This window comes from Natrix helvetica (assembly GCF_964273705.1).
Source record: "Natrix helvetica genome assembly, chromosome: 2".
Classification (NCBI taxonomy): Eukaryota; Metazoa; Chordata; class Lepidosauria; order Squamata; family Natricidae; genus Natrix; species Natrix helvetica.
In genome coordinates, this window is record NC_138552.1 from 83,842,867 (window position 1) to 83,864,794 (window position 21,928).

The window sequence follows — 21,928 nt, forward strand, 5'->3', positions numbered from 1 at the left end:
ACTGTTTTAGCGTAACCATGGTTAAGTGGGGACAGGATCCTGTATGAAATCAATACGGTGTTTTCCTTTTTCAATCCCAGGATAAGCCCCTGCTTTTCTTGAAGAAGCTTCTGTGTTAAGTCGGAGAATAACAGATAGATTTATGGCCTTTGAGTGCAAAAATATATTCTCTGTACTGTAAAAAGATATGTGTTTATGTTGAGCCCTTTCTGGGGATTCATTGGCCTAGCTCATGAATAATTACCATAATCTGACCCAGGACCTGATGACAGAGCAGTATAGGACATAAATAATTAAGTTACATTTCAAAATGACTTTAGCTGTGGTTAGATTTTATGACACCCTGTTGAAATCTTCCTTGCTTGTTAGGGTGGGAGCCATTTATTCATTACCTGTCATTGGAGAAAACGATTATAGTATGGGAGTATCAGAAACAAAGAAGAAGAAATAGAAGTTTTCCTGAAGAAAGATAAATATGATTCTGCAAAATATGTTTTTTGCAGAAATCTGGAGAATGCAGTCAGTAAGGGGAACGGCCTTGAGGAACAGAAGGAAGAACTGTTACCAAGATAGCAGTTACTGTAGATAAAAGACAGCTGAGGGCGGGGCAGTACTGTAACATTAGAAAGCACCTCAGACAAGATTCTCCCTAGTTCTCATGAGGATAAATGGAGGGAGAGGGAATGCAGTGTGACTTGTTTACGTAGCTTTGCAATAATACTGGTATAGCCCCGCATGACTTTAATTCCTACTCTGGTTTACCTTGAAGGGCTGACCGGGTATAGTTGAAGGACTGAAGGGTGTAACTTATTCAAACAGAATTTATTTATTTATTTATTTATATATTTATAAAATATATAGACCGCCCATCTTACCTCAAGGTAATGCTTGAATAGACTAGACAGAAGCAGTGGGGGGGGGAGTAGAATTGTACATGAAATCCAGAGATTTGAACAGTCCAGTTGATAATGCTTGGGTTAAGAGGTAGAACCACAAAAGGTAGTAGTGCAAGGCAATGTCAGGCGGCACTTCTGATCATTTCTCCCTGAACTGAATTACAGAATTTTCTAGTGGTGAAATCTACTAATGGGAAATTTCAGCTACTTGGAGATTTATTAAATAAACCAGAGAGGAATGCAAGGCTCCCCTATATCCCTTGGTGTTGGCTGTTTCATTTTTCAGTAGGTTACAGAATAAACAAGGGGTCAATTTTTCTAGATTTGATATTTGTAAGAGATAGGACAAGAAGATGCTATAATCACTGGTTAATAATACTCAGTGACAACCTGCAGCTACTAGAGAGATTTTGCTCATCTTAAAAAAACCCATTTTACTTCTTTGAAGTATTTCCTGACCATGAATCTCTATAATTTGTCCTGGAGTCATGTGATCACCTTTTGTGACCTTCTGACAAGCAAAATCAATAGAGAAGCCAAATTCACTTAACAAATGTGCTACTAACGTAACAACTGCAGTGGTTCATTTAACAACTGTAGTAAGAAGAGGGAAAAACTCACTAAATGTCTCGCTTAGCAACAGAAATTCTGGACTCGATTGTGGTTGTAAGTCAAGGACAACCTGTAGACTTGCGAAAACCAGGCCTCCATTTTGAAATCTGAGCATATGGCTGGTAACTTTCTTACTAAGAGAATATGTTGCCAAAAAGCAACATATGCATCATTGCTTTCCAAACCGATGAGCATTTCCTTCTCCTTTGGAAGTATCTTTCTTATTCTTTGTTAGCCCTTTCGTCTCTCTGAAAAGAATAAATTGCTGTTTTCTATCTGAAGTGCAGCAGATTAAGAGCTGCTGACAACAGCACATTTTGTTCCTTGCCAAAATTATTTCCTTGGACTCTCGTTTGCACTATTATTCTGCCTATGTTCATGGCTGTGCAGTTTACAAAATAACCTCCGAAAGTTCGTTTTCTTATCAGCCAATCAGGATCTTACATACTTCCAGGTATACTCCTAATATGCTATAGTCCAGGGGTGTCAAATTGGCGGCCCATGGGCTGGATGCATCACATGCAGGCCACACCCATCCCGGCTCTGCAAAGGCAAAGAAACGTCACAATACGCCATGTGACGCGATTGAGTTTGACACTCATGCTGTAGGCTAGCCTGGCTGCTTTGCCTTCTTTTCTTTTCTTTTTTTTTCATTCATTGTTCCTCTTTCTCTCCTTCCCCTTTGTCTTCTATCCAGTTATTTATATGTTGGCTTTGTGCCTTTTGAATTCACAAGAGTTGCAAAGTCCCAATTGATAGTAATTAATCATCTGCTTTTCATGGAAATGTGGAAAGCAGCTGCTTATTGGGGGAAAAGAAAGAAAACAACATACCATCCGGTATTATTGTATTTGTGTCTGAACTGTTGTGAACTGGTAATGTTGAAAAACTATGAAACTATAATTCCCAAGCATGTGAAGTCAACACTGAATTAAAAAGGAAAAAAAATTGCATACAATTTAAGACATTTTGAGTTATGATAATAAATTAACATTTATATAGATTCTGTTTTGAGATATGAAAGCAATGAAAGTATGCTAACACTTAATTCTTGTAATATTTTATGAATTATTAGTGATCAGTTATTTAATTTGTTTTATGAAGAGGTTGACTTTTTCTTCTCCTTTTTGACCATCTTGGACTTGTAAGAAGTGATCTTGGTGAGAAGCAACTTAGAACTGAGGAGAAAGTTCCTGACAGTTAGAACAATTAATCAGTGGAACAGCTTGCCTCCAGAAGTTGTGAATGCCCCAACACTGGAAGTTTTAAAGAAGAGATTGAATAACCATTTGTCTGAAATAGTATAGGGTTTCCTGCCTAAGCAGGGGGTTGGACTAGAAGACCTCCAAGGTCCCTTCCAATTCTGTTATTCTGTTCTATTAGATTAGCTACAGTGAGCATATCATCTATGATTGTCTAAACAGGCAATTTTCAAAAGTCCTTTTGAAGTACGTACATATATACACATATTTTAAAAGGGTAAATAAAAATAATATAAAATACCCGTTTTATAAAATTATCTCCAAAATTCATATTTTCCAAAAACTTCGCCGGAAAGTTCAAATAATCAAAGGCCATCTCTTCCTCCAAAAAGATCCACGAAGCTTGCTTTTTTTTTATGTTTCGCCAAATATTCCAAAATGTCCAACAAACTTCTAATTGTCTTTTAGGTAAGAACCCACATTGATCCTCATTAATAAATTCTTGAAAAATTGTTTTCATTCTGTCAGGTGGACTCATTATGAACAACTTATAGTCATTATTGAATAATGATATTGGCCTATAGTTTCTTGTTAAAGTCAAATCTTGTCCCTCTGTCGGTATTAATGCTTTACTGGCCGCTTTCCAATTCTCTGGCATTTCTCCTCCCTGTAGATTAGACTTCGTCTTGTTTTGTAACAGTTGTAAAAGTTCATCCTCAAAATATTTATAATAAGAACCTGATAATCCATCTGGTCCAGGCACCTTTCCCAGTTTAATCTTTTTTATAGTTTTAGAAACGTACTTTATTGGAGGGTTTTATAATATTTTTATTAAGAGCTATATTAAACAGATAAGACAAATACAAAAACATAGTACAAAAATACATAGAAAAGAAAAAAATGTTTAGAAAGTACAGGCACACACACCCCAAAAAAAACCCAGAAAGACAAAGAAAATATAAGAAGAAACTTTTCCTTTCATTCTCAATAAATATATTCAGTATTAACCAGTTATTGTATCTTACAATACATCCTTTGAACTATGGTGCTGGAGAATACTCCTGCGAGTCCCTTGGACTGCGAGACGATAAAACTGGTCAGTCCTAGAGGATATCAGGATACCTGACTGCTCTTTAGAAGGCCAGATCCTGAAGATGAAACTCAAATACTTTGGCCACCTAATGAGAAGGAAGGACTCCCTGGAGAACAGCCTAATGCTGGGAACGATTGAGGGCAAAAAAAGGAGATGACAGAGAATGGATGGAGTCACCAAAGCAGTAAGCTTGAGCTTAAATGGACTCCAGAGGATGGTAGAGGACAGGAAGGTCTGGAGGAATGTTGTCCATGGGGGCGATGGGTCAGACACGATTTCGCAACTAACAACAACAACAATACAACCAAATATCTCTTCTTTATATACCTGACCTATTTTTATAAACTCATTTCTAAATCTTCAGCTCTCATTTTTAATTAGAAAATGTTTAATTTAATTTAATTTAATTTAATTTAATTTAATGCTTCTAGACCGCCCCCTCTCCCGAAAGGGACTCGGGGCGGTGTACAGTTCATACAAAATATAACAAGATACAATAAAATTAAATATGTACAGTTGACAGTTGACATGGAGGAGGTTAAAATGCCGTTAAAAGAACTGTACAAAGCAGATATAAAATAAATTCAAACCCCTAAAAACAAATACAGTAAATTTAAAAACCCCTAAAATAACCAGATATAGTACGTTTGCCAGGAGGGACAGTTGAATTATGCCAGGCCTGCTAATCGGAACAGGTGAGTCTTCAGTTTTTGCCGGAAGGAGCGGAGGTCAGAAGTGGTTCTAATGTCGGGGGGGAGGTCATTCCAGAGGGTTGGGCCCATCACAGAGAAGGCCCTACCCCTCGGTGTCGCCCGCCGGCATTGTCCAGTGGATGGCACCAGGAGAAGTCCCTCCCTGTGTGAGCGTATTGGCCGCAGGGATGTATGTGGGAGGATGCGATCCCGCAAGTAACTAGGTCCCGTGCCATGGAGCGTTTTAAAGATGGTAATCAGCACCTTGAAACGCACCCGGAAAACCACAGGCAGCCAATGCAGCTCGCGCAGGAGAGGTGTTACGTGGGAGTACCTCGTACTCCCCATCACAGCCCGCGCGGCTGCATTCTGAACTAACTGCAGTCTCCGGGCGCGTCCCAAGGGCAGCCCCATGTAGAGAGCGTTGCAGTAATCCAGGCGGGACGTCACCAGCGCATGAGTGACCGTGCGTAGGGCATCCCAGTCCAGTAGGGGGCGCAATTGGCGCACCAGGCGAGCCTGGTGGAACGCCCCCCTTGCCACGGCCGCCACATGGTCATCCATTGACAGCCGGGCATAAAGGAGGACGCCCAAATTGCGCGCCCGTTCCACAGGGGGCAATTGCTCGCCCCCTATGGCCAGCGATGGAATCAGCTGGCTGAACCGAGGTGCCGGTAGCCACAGCCACTCAGTCTTGGAGGGGTTGAGTTTAAGTCTGTTGTCCCCCATCCAGACCCCGACGGCCTCCAAACACCGGGACATCACTTCGACAGCCTCGTTGGGGTGGTTTGGAGTTGAAATATACAGCTGAGTATCATCAGCGTAGAGGTGATACTCAACCCCAAAACCACGGATGATCTCACCCAGCGGCTTCACATATGTGTTGAACAGGAGAGGCGAGAGGACCGACTCCTGTGGCACCCCACAAGTGAGTGGCCTCGGGGTCGACCTCTGTCCCACTGTCAACACACATTGCCTCCGGTCGGAGAGGTAGGAGCCGAACCACCGCAAAACGGTACCTCCGACTCCCATCCCCTCCAACCGGCGCAATAGGATACCATGGTCGATGGTATCAAAAGCCGCCGAGAGGTCTAATAGGACCAGGATAGAGGAACAACCTCTATCTCTGGCCCTCCAGAGATCATCAACCAACGCGACCAAGGCTGTCTCTGTGCTGTGCCCAGGTCGGAAGCCGGACTGGCGTGAGTCTAGATACTCGGATTCGTCAAGGTGTCGTGGAAACTGCTGGGCCACCACATTCTCAACAACCTTCGCTAGAAACGGAAGGTTGGAGACTGGACGATAGTTAGCTAGCTCCATTGGGTCGAGTGAGGGCCTCTTAAGTAAGGGCCTCACCACCGCCTCTTTCAAGGCGGTTGGTAAGGATCCCTCACCCAATGAGGCATTCACCAGGCCCAGAAGCCAGCCTCGTGTCACCTCCCAAGATGCCAGTACCAACCAGGAGGGACACGGGTCCATTAAACATGTGGTGGGTCGCAGCCGTCCACGCAACCTATCTAAATCCTCGGGGGCAACAGAATCAAACTCCTCCCAGGATGGTCTCACAAGACTCGCTGTTGGCGGCTCGTCTGGTCCACTGAGTGGGGCCCATCCGCTCCGGATCTGAGCGACTTTGTCCTGCAGATATTCCCCAAATTCCTCTGCTCTGCCCTGTAAGGGTGCCCCCTGCGTCCTCTGTGACAAGAGGGAGCGGGTCACCCTAAACAGGGCGGCAGGGCGGTTATCCGCGGACGCAATAAGGGTGGCACAATATCTACGTTTGGCCGCCCTTAATGCCACCAGGTAGGTCCGCAAGTAGGATCTTACCTGTGTTCGATCAGATTCGGAGCGTGAGGACCTCCACCTGCTCTCTAGACGTCTCCTGTGGTGCTTCATCACCCTCAGCTCCTCGGTATACCAAGGAGCCCGGGTGGGTTGCTGCCGCAGGAGAGGTCGCAAAGGCGCAACCCGGTCCAAGGCCCCAGCCGCCGCCCTATTCCAGGCGGCCGCTAGGTCCTCCGACCGAGCGCGGGTCAGGGCTACAGGTAATGGCCCAAGCTCCGTCTGGAACCTATCCGGCTCCATCAGGCGCTTGGGGCGGTACCAGCGTGGACTGTCTGGTCCCGCCTCCTCGCGGTGGGGGGTAGCGCCAGGGAAGTCAAGCCGGAGACATGAGTGATCTGACCATGACAGGGGTGTAACAGTAAAATCCCCTCTACCCAGATCACTCGTCCACTGCTCAGATACAAAGACAAGGTCCAATGTGTGGCCTCCTTCGTGTGTGGGGCCCTGAATTAACTGGGTCAGGCCCATGGCTGTCATGGAAGCCATGAACTCCCGAGCTACCTCAGATGCTGCTCCCGTCGATGGCAGGTTGAAATCCCCCATGACCATAAGCCTGGGGATCTCAACCGCCGTCTCCGAGATCAGCTCGAGGAGCTCGGGCAGGGCTGCTGATGTATAGCGAGGAGCCAAGTATACAATCAGCAAACCCAACTGCCTCCGTGGGCCCCATTTCACACCAAGGGACTCACACCCGGATATCTGAGGGACAGTGAACTCCCTCGGCTCTAGACCTTCCCGTATAACTACCGCCACCCCATCACCCTTACCCAGGGCCCGAGGCTGATGGAATGCACGGAAACCTGGTGGGCACATTTCCACGAGGGGTAAACCACCCTCGTGGCCCAACCAGGTTTCCGTTATCCCTGCAAGGTCTAGCTCCCCCTCAGAGATCAACTCATTAATGAGGGGGGCCTTGTTGGTTACGGACCTTGCATTGCAAAGCATCAGCTGTAGGCCCGGGCTCTGTAGTTCCTGGCCACCTAGGTTGCGGGGGTTGGTACAAACGACCGGGCATAGCCAACAACCGATCCAGTAAAAATTAACAAAAATACCTAATGACCTAAGTATATTTATGCCTTTTCCATTTAGTCTAAATTCCCCTCCTCCCTCTTTTAACAATTAAACATTGCCAAAAAAAGAATTAAAACTATTAAACATCTTCAGAAATCATAACTCCTTATTTAGCTATCAAAAGACAGTTTAGACAGTTCCAAAAGAAAAACTATCCTATCCGATAACCACTAAACAGCACCAGAAATAAAACTTGTTATAAAATGCCGTGCAGAATATGGAGAATTTTCTGATGCAGGCCAGTGATAACAAACTTTTTTTTTCTTGTAGTAGTATCATTGAATAAATATTGCAGAATGTTTGGACTTGCTGGCAAAAACAGGGTTCTCCATCTGATGTAATTGTCATTGTTAATGTGGCAAAAGAGGGAAATAATTAAATACTTGATGGAGAAGCCATAACTACATGACCTAAGTATTTGTGCGACTGGGCGGTTTTGGCCTGTGATAGGAGAGTGATGGTGGCAACCCAGGAGAGCCAGCGGCCCAAACTATGAACTAACTATGGATCGCTGAGCTCGAATAACAACACCTGGGTTGCCAATGGACAGAGGATTCTCTTCATCTAGGACAGGCCATAGACTCGGAGGCCTGGAACATCAGAGGCCCACGCAGAAGGCCAGACCCGATGTTTTGCTGCGCTCGCTATTACCCCCCCCACTCACGTATTTACCACCTACTTTACCATCTACTTTTACGGGCTATTCGCCCTACCATCTACTATGATTTACCACCTATTGCAAACCACCTCTTAGCTGCAATTTTTATCCACCAGCTGGCTACTTCATCATACTTTTATCAGCCAGCATTTCCATCCGGATATGGACTATTTCCATCAGCCTATCCCCCGCCTGGACTATCTTCTAGCCAGGACCATCCCCTTACTGGGAATTGTGGCCACTGATACATCTACAGCTCCCTCTTGACGAACTTGGCCCTGTCTAATTTATGTTATATACGAGGCTAGACCTCCTACAGCTACGAGATTCCCCCCTCTCGCAGCTATGGCCTCCTGCCCTTTCAAGGGCCCACCTTGAGGACGGGTTCATTAACCCAGAGAGGTGGAGGAAGCGCACGTTAAGGGGTTTTTTAATTAAATGTTTTTTAAGAGTCGTAAGGGGAGGGAGGGGTTGTAGGGATGGGGGGGGGGAACTGGTTAGGAGGGATGGAAGAGCCAGGCACTTAGGTGTGGTCGAAAGAGGAGGGAGCGGAGTGGGGGAGGAGAGGGAAGATAGCATTCCTATGCAGGGCACCTTAATACCAACGGTCGTGGGGAGGGGCAGGCGCGAGGACAGTGTAAGAGCACGTAGTCGGTTGGGAGACCGGGGTTTTTGGTCATTCCCGGTCGTTTGTACCAACCCCTGCATACTAGGTGGTCAGGATCTACAGACCCAGGGCCTGAGACTGCTGTTATGCAATGCGAGGTCCGTTGTCAATAAGGCCCCCCTCATCCACGATTTAATTTTGGAGGGGGACCCGGACCTCGCCGGAATAACCGAGACCTGGTTGGGCCACGAGGGAGGTCTTCCCCTTGTGGAAATGTGCCCTCCAGGTTATCGAGCATTTCACCAGCCTCGGGCCCAGGGAAGGGGCGGTGGGGTGGCAGTGATTATCCGGGAAGACTTGGAGCCGAGAGAGTTCACTGTGCCACAGACATCCGGGTGTGAGTCCCTCGTCGTGAGATGGGGCCCTGGGAGGCAGTTGGGCCTGCTGATAGTATACCTGGCTCCTCGCTATACTTCAGCGGCCCTGCCCGAACTCCTTGAGCTGATCTCATCGGTGGCGGTTGAGACCCCCAAACTTTTAGTGATGGGGGACTTTAATCTGCCGTCGATGGGAGAAGCGTCTGAGGGGGTTCGGGAGTTCATGGCTTCCATGACAGCCATGGACCTGACCCAGTTAATTCAGGGCCCTACTCACGAGGGAGGCCACACCCTGGACCTTGTTTTTGTCTCTGGCCAGTGGACGAGTGATCTGGGAATAGGGGATCTAGACACTATTCCCCTGTCATGGTCGGATCACTCACTTCTCCGGCTGGACTTCCCTGGTGCCACCCCCCGCCGCGAGGAGGCGGAACCGGAAGGTATTAGATGGTTCCGCCCCAAGCGCCTGATGGAACCGGATAGGTTCCAGACGGAACTTGGGCCACCCCCTGTGGACCTGACCCGCCCCCGAGTAGAGGACCTGGTAGTCGCATGGAATAGTGCGGCTACCGGGGCCCTAGACCGGGTGGCGCCTTTGCGGCCTCTCCTGCGGCGAAGAACCACCCTGGCACCTTGGTTCACCGAGGAGCTAAGGGTGATGAAACGCCACAAGAGACGCCTAGAGAGTCGTTGGAGATCCTCCCGCTCCGAATTTGACCGAGCACAGGCACGAGCCTATTTGAAGACGTACCTTGTGGCATTAAGAGCGGCCAAACGTCAACATTGTGCCGCTCTTATTGCGTCTGCAGATAACCGCCCTGCCGCCCTGTTTCGGGTGACCCGTTCCCTCTTGTTTGAGAGACCACGGGAAGCCCCTCTACAGGGCAGAGCAGAGGAGTTTGGGAATTATCTACAGGACAAAGTCGCTCAAATCCGGATGGGATGGACCCCTTTCAGTGGTTCAGTAGAGACGCCCGTTGCGAGTCTTGAGGGACCGCTTTGGGAGGAGTTTGACTCGGTTGCCATCGAGGATTTGGACAGGTTGCGTGGACGTCTGCGACCCACCACATGTTTATTGGACCCGTGTCCCTCCTGGCTTGTACTGGCATCCTGGGAGGTTACGCGCGACTGGCTCCTGGGCCTGGTGAACGCCTCGTTGGGTGAGGGGTCTCTACCGGCCGCCTTGAAAGAGGCGGTGGTGAGGCCCCTACTCAAGAAGCCTTCCCTGGACCCAACGGACCTAGTCAATTATCGTCCAGTCTCCAACCTTCCTTTTTTAGCGAAGGTTGTAGAGAGTGTGGTAGTACAGCAGTTCCCACGTCACCTGGAGGAAAATGATTATCTAGACCCGCGCCAGTCCGGCTTCCGACCCGGGCACAGCACGGAGACGGCCTTGGTCGCATTGGTCGATGATCTCTGGAGGGCCAGAGATAGGGGTTGTTCCTCTATCCTGGTCCTATTAGATCTCTCGGCGGCGTTTGATACCATCGACCATGGTATCCTGTTGCACCGGCTAGAGGGGCTGGGAGTCAGAGGCACCGTTTTACGGTGGTTTGGCTCCTACCTCTCTGGTCGGACGCAACGTGTGTTGACAGGGGAGCAGAGTTCGACCCGGAGGCCACTCACATGTGGAGTGCCACAGGGATCGGTACTCTCGCCTCTCCTGTTCAACACATATATGAAACCGCTGGGCGAGATCATCCGTGGTTTTGGAGTGGGATACCATCTGTATGCTGATGATACTCAGCTATACATTTCCACTCCGAACCACCCCAATGAGGCCGTCGAAATGATGTCCCGGTGTCTGGAGGCCGTAAGGGTCTGGATGGATGGCAACCGACTAAAACTCAACCCTTCCAAGACGGAGTGGCTGTGGCTTCCGGCCTCCCGGTTCAACCAGGTGCTTCCATCTCTGGCCATCGGGGGCGTCCAACTAGCCCCCATGGAACAGGTGCGCAATTTGGGCGTCCTCCTAGATACCCGGCTGTCCATGGATAACCATGTAACAGCCGTGGCAAGGGGGGCGTTCCATCAGGTTCGCCTGATGCGCCAATTGCGCCCCTTATTGGACCGGGATGCCCTACGCACAGTCACCCATGCGCTAGTGACGTCTCGCCTGGATTACTGCAATGCTCTCTACATGGGGCTTCCCTTGAGATGCACTCGGAGACTACAGTTGGTCCAGAACGCGGCCGCGCGGGTGATTATGGGGAGGACTAGATACTCCCCTGTAACACCTCTCCTGCGCGAGCTGCACTGGCTGCCTGTGGTCTACCGAGTGCGTTTCAAGGTTTTGATTATGATCTTTAAAGCGCTCCATGGCACAGGGCCTAGTTATATGCAGGATCGCATCCTGCCCCACACATCCCTACGACCAATTCGCTCACACAGAGAGGGACTTCTCCGGGTGCCGTCCGCCAAACAGTGCCGGGGGGTGACACCCAGGAGCAGAGCCTTCTCTGTGATGGGCCCAGCCCTATGGAATGACCTCCCCCGTGACATCAGGATTACTTCCGATCTCCGCTCCTTCCGTGTACAGCTGAAGACCCACCTCTTTCAATTATCTGGCCTGGCTCAATCGCAATCGTAATTTTCCCATTCCTCCAAACTGTTTTTTAAATGGTTCTTAAATATTAATTTTATTGGGTTTTTACAATTGGGGTATTTTAAAGTAGATTTTTAACTGTCTATTGATGTAATTTGCTTCCTCCTCCGTGTATGTATGCGTGTTGTGTATGTATGTACGTTTGGTGTTATTATATATTTTTATGTTATATGCTCCATTGTACGCCGCCCCGAGTCCTACTTGGAAAGGGAGCGACTAATAAATCCAAATTTATTATTATATTATTATTATTATGACTTAATTTCTGTTACTTTTAAATAAAAAACAAACTATAGTTAACTCTATTCCATCATTTGGAGTCCAGCCTACTTCATCCCATTCAAACCAAACCCAGCCATCAAACAAGAATAAGTTGTGCATCTCTGTTTTGGCCTAGGAACTTGAACTTCCTGTTGGAGCAGCTGAAATCTATTCAGATAGCTGTTTGTGCTTAAAAATTAGTATTATACTCCAACCAGTGGTGGGATTCAAATAATTTAACAACCGGTTCTTTGCCCTAATGACCAGCTGGATAGGCATGGCTCGTGGTCATGTGACTGGGTGGGTGTGGCCAACTCAACATCACTCACATCGATTGGCGCTTCGCCTTAGCTGTTACAATGTAATAAGGATTAACTGGAGAGGCAGTTTCTGTAAGCAGGGCAATTAAGATTAGGGTAGAAACAACACCAGAATGTTTCCTTCCTGCCTTCCTTACAGGATTAGCCCTGCAAATTGGAAAAAAACAAAAGGAGATTTCTTCCAACAACCGGTTCTCCAAACTGCTTAGAAAGTTAACAACCGGTTCTCCCAAATGGGTGCGAACTGGCTGAATCCCACCACTGAATCCAACAGATAAGTGACAGATTGGAATGCACTTCTTTAACAAATCAAATTACATTCCACCATGATGAGCAAAGGACCATAGAGGACAACTACAAATGTATTTTACTTTGGAAGATGGAACAATACATTGTTAAACTTAAAGGTATTGAGTTATTAGCCAACAAATAAGCATGGACTGCCCAACAGACTCAATGACATTAAAGGAAAAATGTTTATTAATTCATTAAATTGGGCATTCATAATATAGCCAAAGATCTGTTCTCTTTCTTATTTTGCTCATTCTCATTCAACCTAAATGATTAAAAATCCTACATTTTGAAAATGAATGGGGCACGTATGGTTAGGCACCTTGAAATTTGTTAAATAAATTAAATAACTAGAAAAAATAAAAATAAAAAATCCATTGTGGTCCCAAATGTATTTTTTCAAGAGGCAGCTGGACTAATAGGTCTACAAGGTTAGAAATTTCATATATTTCCTAAAAGACAAAGCACATAAGCTACATTTATACTGTTATTAGCACAAAAAAAGTAATTTTGATCCAATTTGTCACTCTGGGGGCACTGCCAAAGTCAATTTTAAAAAGTTAATGCAGATTCTAGGCATACACATCAAGACCATAAACTTGGGAATTACTTGGGAACTTCAACTCCCAGAATTCCCCAGCCAGCCATGCTGGCTGAGGAATTCTGGGATTTGAAGTCCACAAGACTTAAAGTTCCCAAGTTTGGACACCCCTGCCATAGAGTATCTTGATTGCAGGACGCCCATCCAGCCTGTTTGCTGGGATTGCTACTTGATAACAAGTAAAAAGGAGGGGTGGATTCAAATGGTGATCAGATAAGATTTATCATGCCTTTAAATCCATGTAATTACTTATTAAATTTACCCTGCTGCTCTTCAAAAAGTGGTTCAAAATAGTAAAACAAAAGTGTAAAATACAGGTAGTCCTCAACTTACTACAATTCATTTAGTGAGCAAAGTTACAACGGCACTGAAAAAAGGGTCGTGACCATTTTTCACAGCTACCATCTTTTAGCATCCCCATGATCAAAATTCAGATATTTGGCAATTGACTTTGCAAATATGTTCATATTTATGACGGTTGGAGTGTCCCAATGTCATGTGATTTCCTTTTGTGAGCTTCTGCCAAGCAAAGTCAATGGGGAAGCCAGATTCACTTAGCAACTGGGTTACTAACTTATCAACTGCAGTGATGCACTTAACAACAGAGGCAAGAAAGGTTGTAAAGTGGGGCAAAACTCACTTAACAAATGTCTCATTTAACAACAGAAATGTTGGGCTAAATTTGTCGTAAGTTGAGTTTTATACTGCTGTATAAAACACAACAATTAAATACATTTGAAATCCAGGTAAGTAGACATTAATGTATTTTAAATTCTGGATCCAGAGTAAGTTACTTGAACATGGTTCCCAGTGACATCCAAAGGATTTACTACTAGGTAAGAATCATGGAAGGACTCACTGGAGAAAAGCCTAATGCTGGGAAAGATTGGGGGCAAAAGAAGAAGGGGACGACAGAGAATGAGGTAGCTGGATGGAGTCACTGAAGCAGTCGGCGTGAGCTTAAATGGACTCCGGAGGATGGTAGAGGACAGGAAGGTTTGGAGGAACTCACCAATAAAGGAGAGTTGTCCATGGGGTCACGATGGGTCAGACACAACTTTGCAACTAACAACAACAACGAATCATGGCGGAGACAACTGGATTCAACCTAGTACAGAATCAGAATCAAACCAGGTGTTGGCTTATTTCAATAATTATGGAATATGTTTTCTTTCACTTCAGAATCTTTTTCTTGGCTTTCCTGTCAGGTGGGAGATGGGGAAATGGAGCTCTTGCAGCCTCACCTGCGGTGTAGGATTGCAAATCCGCGAGATCTTCTGCACTCATCTCCTCTCCAGAGAGACTAATGAGACGGTGACTTTGGAGGACAAGCTATGTCACAAACCCAAGCCTACAGGGGTTCAAGCCTGCAACCGTTTTGACTGTCCTCCATCTTGGTACCTTCAAGAATGGCAACAGGTAAATTCCAGTTCCCAAGGGGGGAAAAACTACCCATATCTGCTATTAGTGGAAATGGGAGGGATACTAATCTCAGAATCATAAATTCCATGTATGCTTTGATTTGTTTATTTGTTTGTTTGTCAAACGTACAAGATAAGAAATATAGGTATGAACATAAAAATGAACAACGGAAGTAAATGCAGATAAATGGGGACAGCAAGACAGGGACATTAGGCACACAGGTGCGCTTATGCACGCCCCCTTTGTGCACCTCTTAAGAATGGGGTGAGGTTCATAGTAGACAGTTTGAGATTGAGATTTGTTGCCCACTGACCTCAGGTGAAAGCCCTATTTTGTTCTTTTTGCTGATTTGAGGAAAAACCCACCCAGCAAATTCCTACTTTACAACCATTTTTATCTACTGATTTTATCTAGAAATATTAGTGAGGCCTTTGAATCCTGGAGAAAGTCTGTCTAAAAGTTCTAAAGTTTTAATGTTTGAGCAGGAGAGTTTTTGTCAGTGTGATCTTGCCGCTTTCAACAGAATGAGGAAAACAACATTGCACTACTATACATATTTCACCCCTTTGGGCAGGTGCATGCTCTCCAAACAAACATAGAAAAAGGACAGACACGGTGATGCAATTGTCACACACACCTCCAAATACTACAGATCACTGGCTCTTGGTAATGCTCCACAGGCTTAATGTTTTGCCTGTTCAAGTCTCTCCTTTTAATCAGAAACATTTTTTTAAATTAGAAAGCTTTGTTTTCAGCTGTTATCGTATCTCTTTCCCTTTGTCTGCTTTCCAAAAGAAAGTGACTATAGCATCTCTTTAACACAAAGTGGTCTAAAAGTGTTTGTATCATTACATCTTTTTCAGCCTTTGTTTTATTGTCAAAGAGAAAGGGCTTTATGAAACCCAGAACGCATATTAAAAACCTGCCCCAGAACATTATTTAAAAGCCCTTCCTTGTTTCAATCCCCTAATTGTTTTTTATTAGTATTTCTATCATAAAGTCTGCTATTCCGCATGCTGTTTGAAGCAACCCATTAACTTTTATGAGATACTGATCAATTTGTGCAAGCCCATGTTTCTCAGGCTCATAAGCTTCTGCTGCAAATGTTCTCCAGTGTTCACAGACATGCGGTGGTGGCATTGAGAGACGGGAAGTTCTTTGCAAGCAGCGGATGGCGGATGGAAGTTTTCTAGAACTTCCAGACACTTTTTGTTCCGCTTCACGGCCAGTTTCCCAACAAGCCTGCAAAAATAAGGACTGTCCTCCTGAATGGCTCCTCTCGGATTGGACACAGGTATGAAGTAGTAATAGAAATAGAAACTGGGTTATTATTATTTTTGTTTCCTTCTCTTTGCACAACCTGAGTTTTACTTTTGATACAGTATTATAATTTTGTTAAGGTACTATTTCCCACTAAAGTCTTGTCATTTCTAGATTAGATTTATGCCAGATATAAAGACAGCTGTTTATTCATAATTGAGAATGCATATTTTTCTTATTATTGGCTTTATACTCTTTTGGGCTGACCCAATGATGCCAGATAATATTATTACTAGTAAGGCAATAGGCTAATGCAGTGATGACGAACTTTTCGGTACCAAGTGCCGAAAGGGGAGCGTGCATTCACGCATGTGGCACCGAGTGCCGGAAAGGGAGCACTTTGCACTCACACGCGGTCTCATCTGGGCCCTCACGAGGTAGAGGAGTAGCTGTTGTGGCCCAGCAGTGGCCAGCTGAGCTGTTGGTGGACTCTGACAGCTCAGACCATTATGGGACTGCTCTGGAGGATGAGGAAGACTCTGGAAGGTGTTTGAAGTCAGAGCAGGAACTAGAGAGGCCTGTTGGCTACCAGGTGGCATCTGAGTCAGGTAGCAGTGAGGAGGAACAGAGGGAGGTTGTCCCTGATGTGCGTATGCATAGAATTGATAGGAGAAAGGAACAGCTGTGGAGAAGACATCATAGAAGGAAGTAAGGACAGCTGGCTAAGGGTGTGGCCACTCCCAAAGAGTTTATAGGTGGAGCGATGGGAGGGGAATCTTTGCAGTAAACAACAGTCCATTATACAAGCCGTTGAGAAAGCATTCTGTAAGTTTAATCTTGGGTTCTTGAAGAGAGCTTTATAGGCTCTGAGCCAAGGGGTGGCTTTATCTATGTAATTAGTCATGGCAGACAGCCAAGCCTGTGTCTGCATATTCATTGGAATCACAGGACAGAACAGTAGGCTAGGGGACATGTGCACACCAAAAAATGTACTTCTGGTTTCCAGCGCATGCATGCCGGCCGGCAGGTCTTCTGGTTTCTGCCGTGCATACACACTAGCCAATTAGCTGGCCAGCATGCATGGTCACAGAATTGCTCTTCCGGTTTCCGGCATTGCCGCATGCACAAAGGCCAGCTGATCATTGCGTTCACATGCACACCAGAAACCCGGAAGAGGAACAGCTGACGCCACACATGGCAGGCGACATGGCTCCACGTGCCACTTCAGGCACGCATGCTATAGGTTCACCATCAAGGGGCTAATGAATCTGCAGAATATGTCACCTATGGAAACCACTGAGAGTCTTTCAGAATTTGAATTGCAGTTGGTAAATAGCAAATTTAAACAACCCCTCTGAATCCCCTGTAACTGTAGGTACACGGTCAAAAAATTAAGCCATGAAGTGTTCTTACTTTTTGAAATTACTTCTGTATTGTAAGGCTAACAATAACAAACGCATATATATATATATATATATATATATATATATATATATATATATATATATATATATATATATATATATATATATATATATATATATATATATATATATATATATATTTGTGTTACAACCCCTGGTATTTATCAGCACAAATACAACATATGTGTGTGTGTGTGTGTGTGTGTGTGTGTGTGTGTGTGTGTGTAATTATATGCATATTAAATTTCAGTGGATTGGTGGTAAGTGAGACATTTCTGTTATCATTGATCTTTCAACTATGGCAGCCCCTAATAAAATTCCAAGGGATATTTACTGGAACGTCGTTAGAAATCCATGATCAATGTAAGACTATTGCAGCCAATCTGACTGAACACTGAATTTTGTTTGTGCTCAAACTATAGAGCAAAATTAAGGATATACTTCAGAACAATATTTAGACTTTCTACTAGTCTAGTATAAATAAATAAATAAATAAATAAATATTTATTTATTTCTTAGCCGCACCCTCTCCCGAAGGACTCGGGGCGGCGTACAATGAAACATATGAAATAAATATGTGGACAAAACAAACATATAACAGAGACATATACCGAGACATACACAAGGAGGAGGTCGGCTGATGAATAAAAAACAATTAGAATACAGTGATTAAAAAACCCCTAAATAATTAAATATAATTAAAATACCCAATTAAAAACCCGTCAGGAGCGATATGGTTAGATCAAAGTTGAGCCAGGCCAGCTACTTGGAATAGGTGGGTCTTAAGCTTAATACGAAAGGAGCGGAGGTCAGAGGTATTCCTAATATCCGGAGGGAGGTCATTCCACAGGGCTGGGCCCGCCACAGAGAAGGCTCTACTCCTAGGCGCCGCCCCCCAACACTGTCTAGTGGACGGCACCTGGAGGAGGCCCTCTCTGTGCGAGCGGATTGGTCGCAGGGATGTATGGGGCAGAATACGATCCCGCAAGTAACTAGGTCCTGAGCCATGGAGCGCTTTAAAGATTGTTATCAAAACCTTGAAACGCACCCGATAGACCACAGGAAACCAGTGCAGCTCGCGCAGGAACGGTGTAACATGGGAGTACCTAGTACTCCCCATAATTACCCGCGCGGCTGCGTTCTGGACCAACTGTAGCCTCCGGGTGCATTTCAAGGGAAGCCCCATGTAGAGAGCGTTACAGTAGTCCAAGCGAGACGTCACCAGCGCATGAGTGACTGTGCGTAAGGCGTCCCGGTCCAGTAGGGGGTGCAATTGGCGCACCAGGCGAACCTGGTGGAACGCCCCCCTTGCCACGGCTGTCACATGTTCATCCATGGACAGCCTGGCATCCAGGAGGACGCCCAAATTGCGCACCCGCTCCACGGGGGCAAGTTGAATGCCCCCAATGGCCAATGATGGAGTTAATTGGCTGAACCGGGGAGCTGGTACCCACAGCCACTCCGTCTTGGAGGGGTTGAGCTTGATTGAGCTTATATTATTGCTATCTAATCCATGTGCCTTTTTTATGTGAATTATATTCTGCTGACCTATGATCCTTAAATAACTATAGCTTTTCCTCTTCCTCCTGTTCATTTCTTTCCACTCCTCCTTCGTCCAAGCAGCAAGAAATTCATTTGGTTGTTGAAAAACATTATATTCATGCCAGGATGGATGTGCACAATGTAACAAGCTTAACTAATGGATAATGATCTAGCCTGACAACCCAGCCAAATAAATAGATTATCTAGTTAAATCTGCTGTTAGAACATGTAGCCTCTCTGAGATAAATAGGCATCTGTCTATTCCTCAGGCTGTGTTCATTATTTTGCTTTTAATCATTCAAGGTATACATTGGAATCTGTGCTACTCAAACGTTTAGATAGCAATGTTTTCTTCCACACCTGGGAATATTTCATTTCTTTTTTCTTACATTCTAACTTCTAGGTTTATGACCCTCCTCATCTAAATATTTATTTCATTTGTTTAGTTTTATATGGCCACCCAATTTGTGTGATCACAACTCAATAAAGCCAAATTAAAGCCCCAAATCACATTTCAAACCAACACAATCAACAAAAACAAAGCATACAATCAGGGCCCATCAACACAGAATCTACCTCCCAAAGACAGGCTCATCTACTGCATCATCCTGGCCTAATGCCTGTGGAAAAACAAACTTCTGAAGCTTTCCTAAATGGTAGCAGGTTTGGGGGACAATCTATTTGTGAGGGATGGGGAGACGTCTTTCAAAAGGGCAGGTGCTGCAACTGAGAAGACACATACTCTAAATCCCATCAGATGAAGTTGCTTCAGGGCTTGGAGCATGTTATATAGCATGTGGATAGGCAGATAGTTCAATGAAGGAGAATATTTGTAGATCAGGATTGAAATGAGGGGCACTTGGTGCTCTCTGAGCTTGGTTGTGTACTTGCTGTTGTTTCATTACCCAAATTTGATAACATCATCAGTGTATCATCAGTTGCACTGATGACGCTACTTAGTTTGGGTAATGAAACGTCTGCAAGAAAACAGCCAAGCTCAGAGAGCACCAAGGACCCCACACAAGAGGTCTGGCAAATAATCCAGTCCTGTGACATATTGGGCTTCACAGTCATAACCAGCACCTTGAATAGCATCTGTAGGTAGCCTGTACAGTTCATGCATTTCATGTATCATATGCCCATAACCATTTGCACTGTGCATTATTTAAGGGCAGTCCCATGAAGAATGCATTGCAGTAGGCCCTCTTGGAGTAACTAAGATGTAAATCTTTTTTGATGCTTCAGCTGGCACAATTGGTATGCAAGCTGGAGTTCAGCAAAGGCCCTTCTAGCCACCACTGCCACCACCTTGAGCAGGAGTTCTGAGTCCAGGAGAACCCACTATATTTGCACTGCTTCTGACTCATGCAGAATGAAATAGTGCACACAGTTTTGGGTGCTCCACAGTTATTTAGGTTACTGCTGTATGAGGTGCATTAGCTTCCAGATGCTGGCTCCATATTAAGGTCCTGGTTACCATCTTTAAAGCCCTACATAGGACAGGACCAAGTTACTTGCAGATTGCACCTCCCTGAAGATACCAGCCCACCCTACTAGATTAGATAGGGTGCGTGCAGTCCAAGTCCACTCCCTTGCCACCAGGGCCGGATTTTCCTATAGGCTAACTAGGCTTCAGCCTAGGGCCTCAAGATCAAGAGGGGCCTTTTATTTTTATTTATTATCCGTGCCACATTTTTTATAAAGGTTAGTACCAATTACAACATGTTTCATTTAATATATTGATATATATCACAGTAATGATGTATTTTATTATCTCTCATGTAATTTACAAACTTAAAAATGGGAGGTGAAAGGGCCCCATAAGTGGAATAGCCTAGGGCCTCTTTTCATCTAAATCCGGCCTTGCTTGCCACCTAATGGGACTTCCAAGATCCTGTGGCGGAATGCAGCCCCTCCTTCCTGGGAATCCAGACTACATTCCACCACAGATACACCCTTTTGGTGACATCCCAGCTGCTTTGAACAGCTCCCACCTGAGATCCAAGGAAATCCCTGCTCTTTTAGCCTTCCTGGGGACCATGAAGATCTGGGTTATCCCTCAAGCATTGGTTTAGGATGGGGATTGAGCCAGAGTTAACTCCAAAGTTAACAGGTAGTAAACTAATCAACATTTAAACTTTCCTAAGCAGCTGTTGTTCTGTTCCAGTGTTCTGTTAGCTGCGGAGAGGGAACCCAGACACGAAATGCCATTTGTAGGAAAATGCTAAATACTGGACTTTCTGCCATTGTGAACTCATCGCTGTGCCCATCTCTGCCGCTCTCCTCCTTGGTCAGACCATGTGTGCTCAGGACTTGTGCACGTGAGTATAGAAGAAAATCTGGAGGGGGATTGGAAGATTGAGACGATTTCTGGTCAAAGAAAATGCATGGGGGCCAGGGAAATTAAAGGCAAAACATTTGGAGGGGCATAGTTTGGGGAAGTACAACATAATACTGTAATTATTAACATTAATAACAGGACAGTGCCAGAGTAATGTACTTTATACATTCATTTAAATCAGGGGTGCCTACTCTCTTTCAGTCAAATGGCTACAATCCAAAACATGGGCAGGGTCAGGTCGAGGAATTAGATGAAAGCAGAACAACATAGAAAATATATTTGTTTTAATTTAAATTTAAATGTTATAATTAATGTGAATATGCAGTGCAAAGTGCTTTGGAGTAGGCATGACTGGTGCTTCCTTAAATCAAACTTGCATTTCTTTGGAATCAGAAGGCCACAGCACAAGCCTAGAAAATGATGCAACCTTCTTAAGGAGGAACTTACAAGAGATCACCTGTTGAATAAATCTCTATTTTCTGTCAATTATCAGAAGTGAAATGTCGCCCAGTTCCAAAAGAAAAATGTTTGTTTGTTTGGTTGAATGAGATGGAAGCTGCATTTTATGACCCATTTGCAGATGCCCATGCAAATGACATCCCAGGCTTACATTTTCTGTAGTAACTTCCCCATTAAATGTTCTGTATTGCAGACCATATAATGGGGTATCGTTAGAGGTGGTATTCTACCGGTTCGCGCCAGTTCACCCGAACCGGTAGTGGAAATCGCAGGTGGCGCCACCCACCTGTCCCAGCTCTATTGCATCCCATTTAGGCCCTTTTTTTAGCTAAAAGAGCATGGGGGGGAG

At 45.1% G+C, this 21,928-nt stretch overlaps 1 protein-coding gene across 2 annotated transcripts in view; it reads left to right on the forward strand.

The window, feature by feature from the left end:
* Positions 1 to 21,928, forward strand: part of LOC309387749 (ADAMTS-like protein 1) — a 267,422-nt gene that overhangs the window by 189,279 nt on the left and 56,215 nt on the right. For both annotated transcript variants that reach the window (XM_081944501.1, XM_081944502.1), the window contains 3 exons: positions 14,340 to 14,550; positions 15,668 to 15,847; positions 20,947 to 21,100. In XM_081944501.1, the coding sequence (XP_081800627.1) occupies positions 14,340 to 14,550; positions 15,668 to 15,847; positions 20,947 to 21,100 (545 nt within the window). The remainder of the gene's footprint in view (positions 1 to 14,339; positions 14,551 to 15,667; positions 15,848 to 20,946; positions 21,101 to 21,928) is intronic.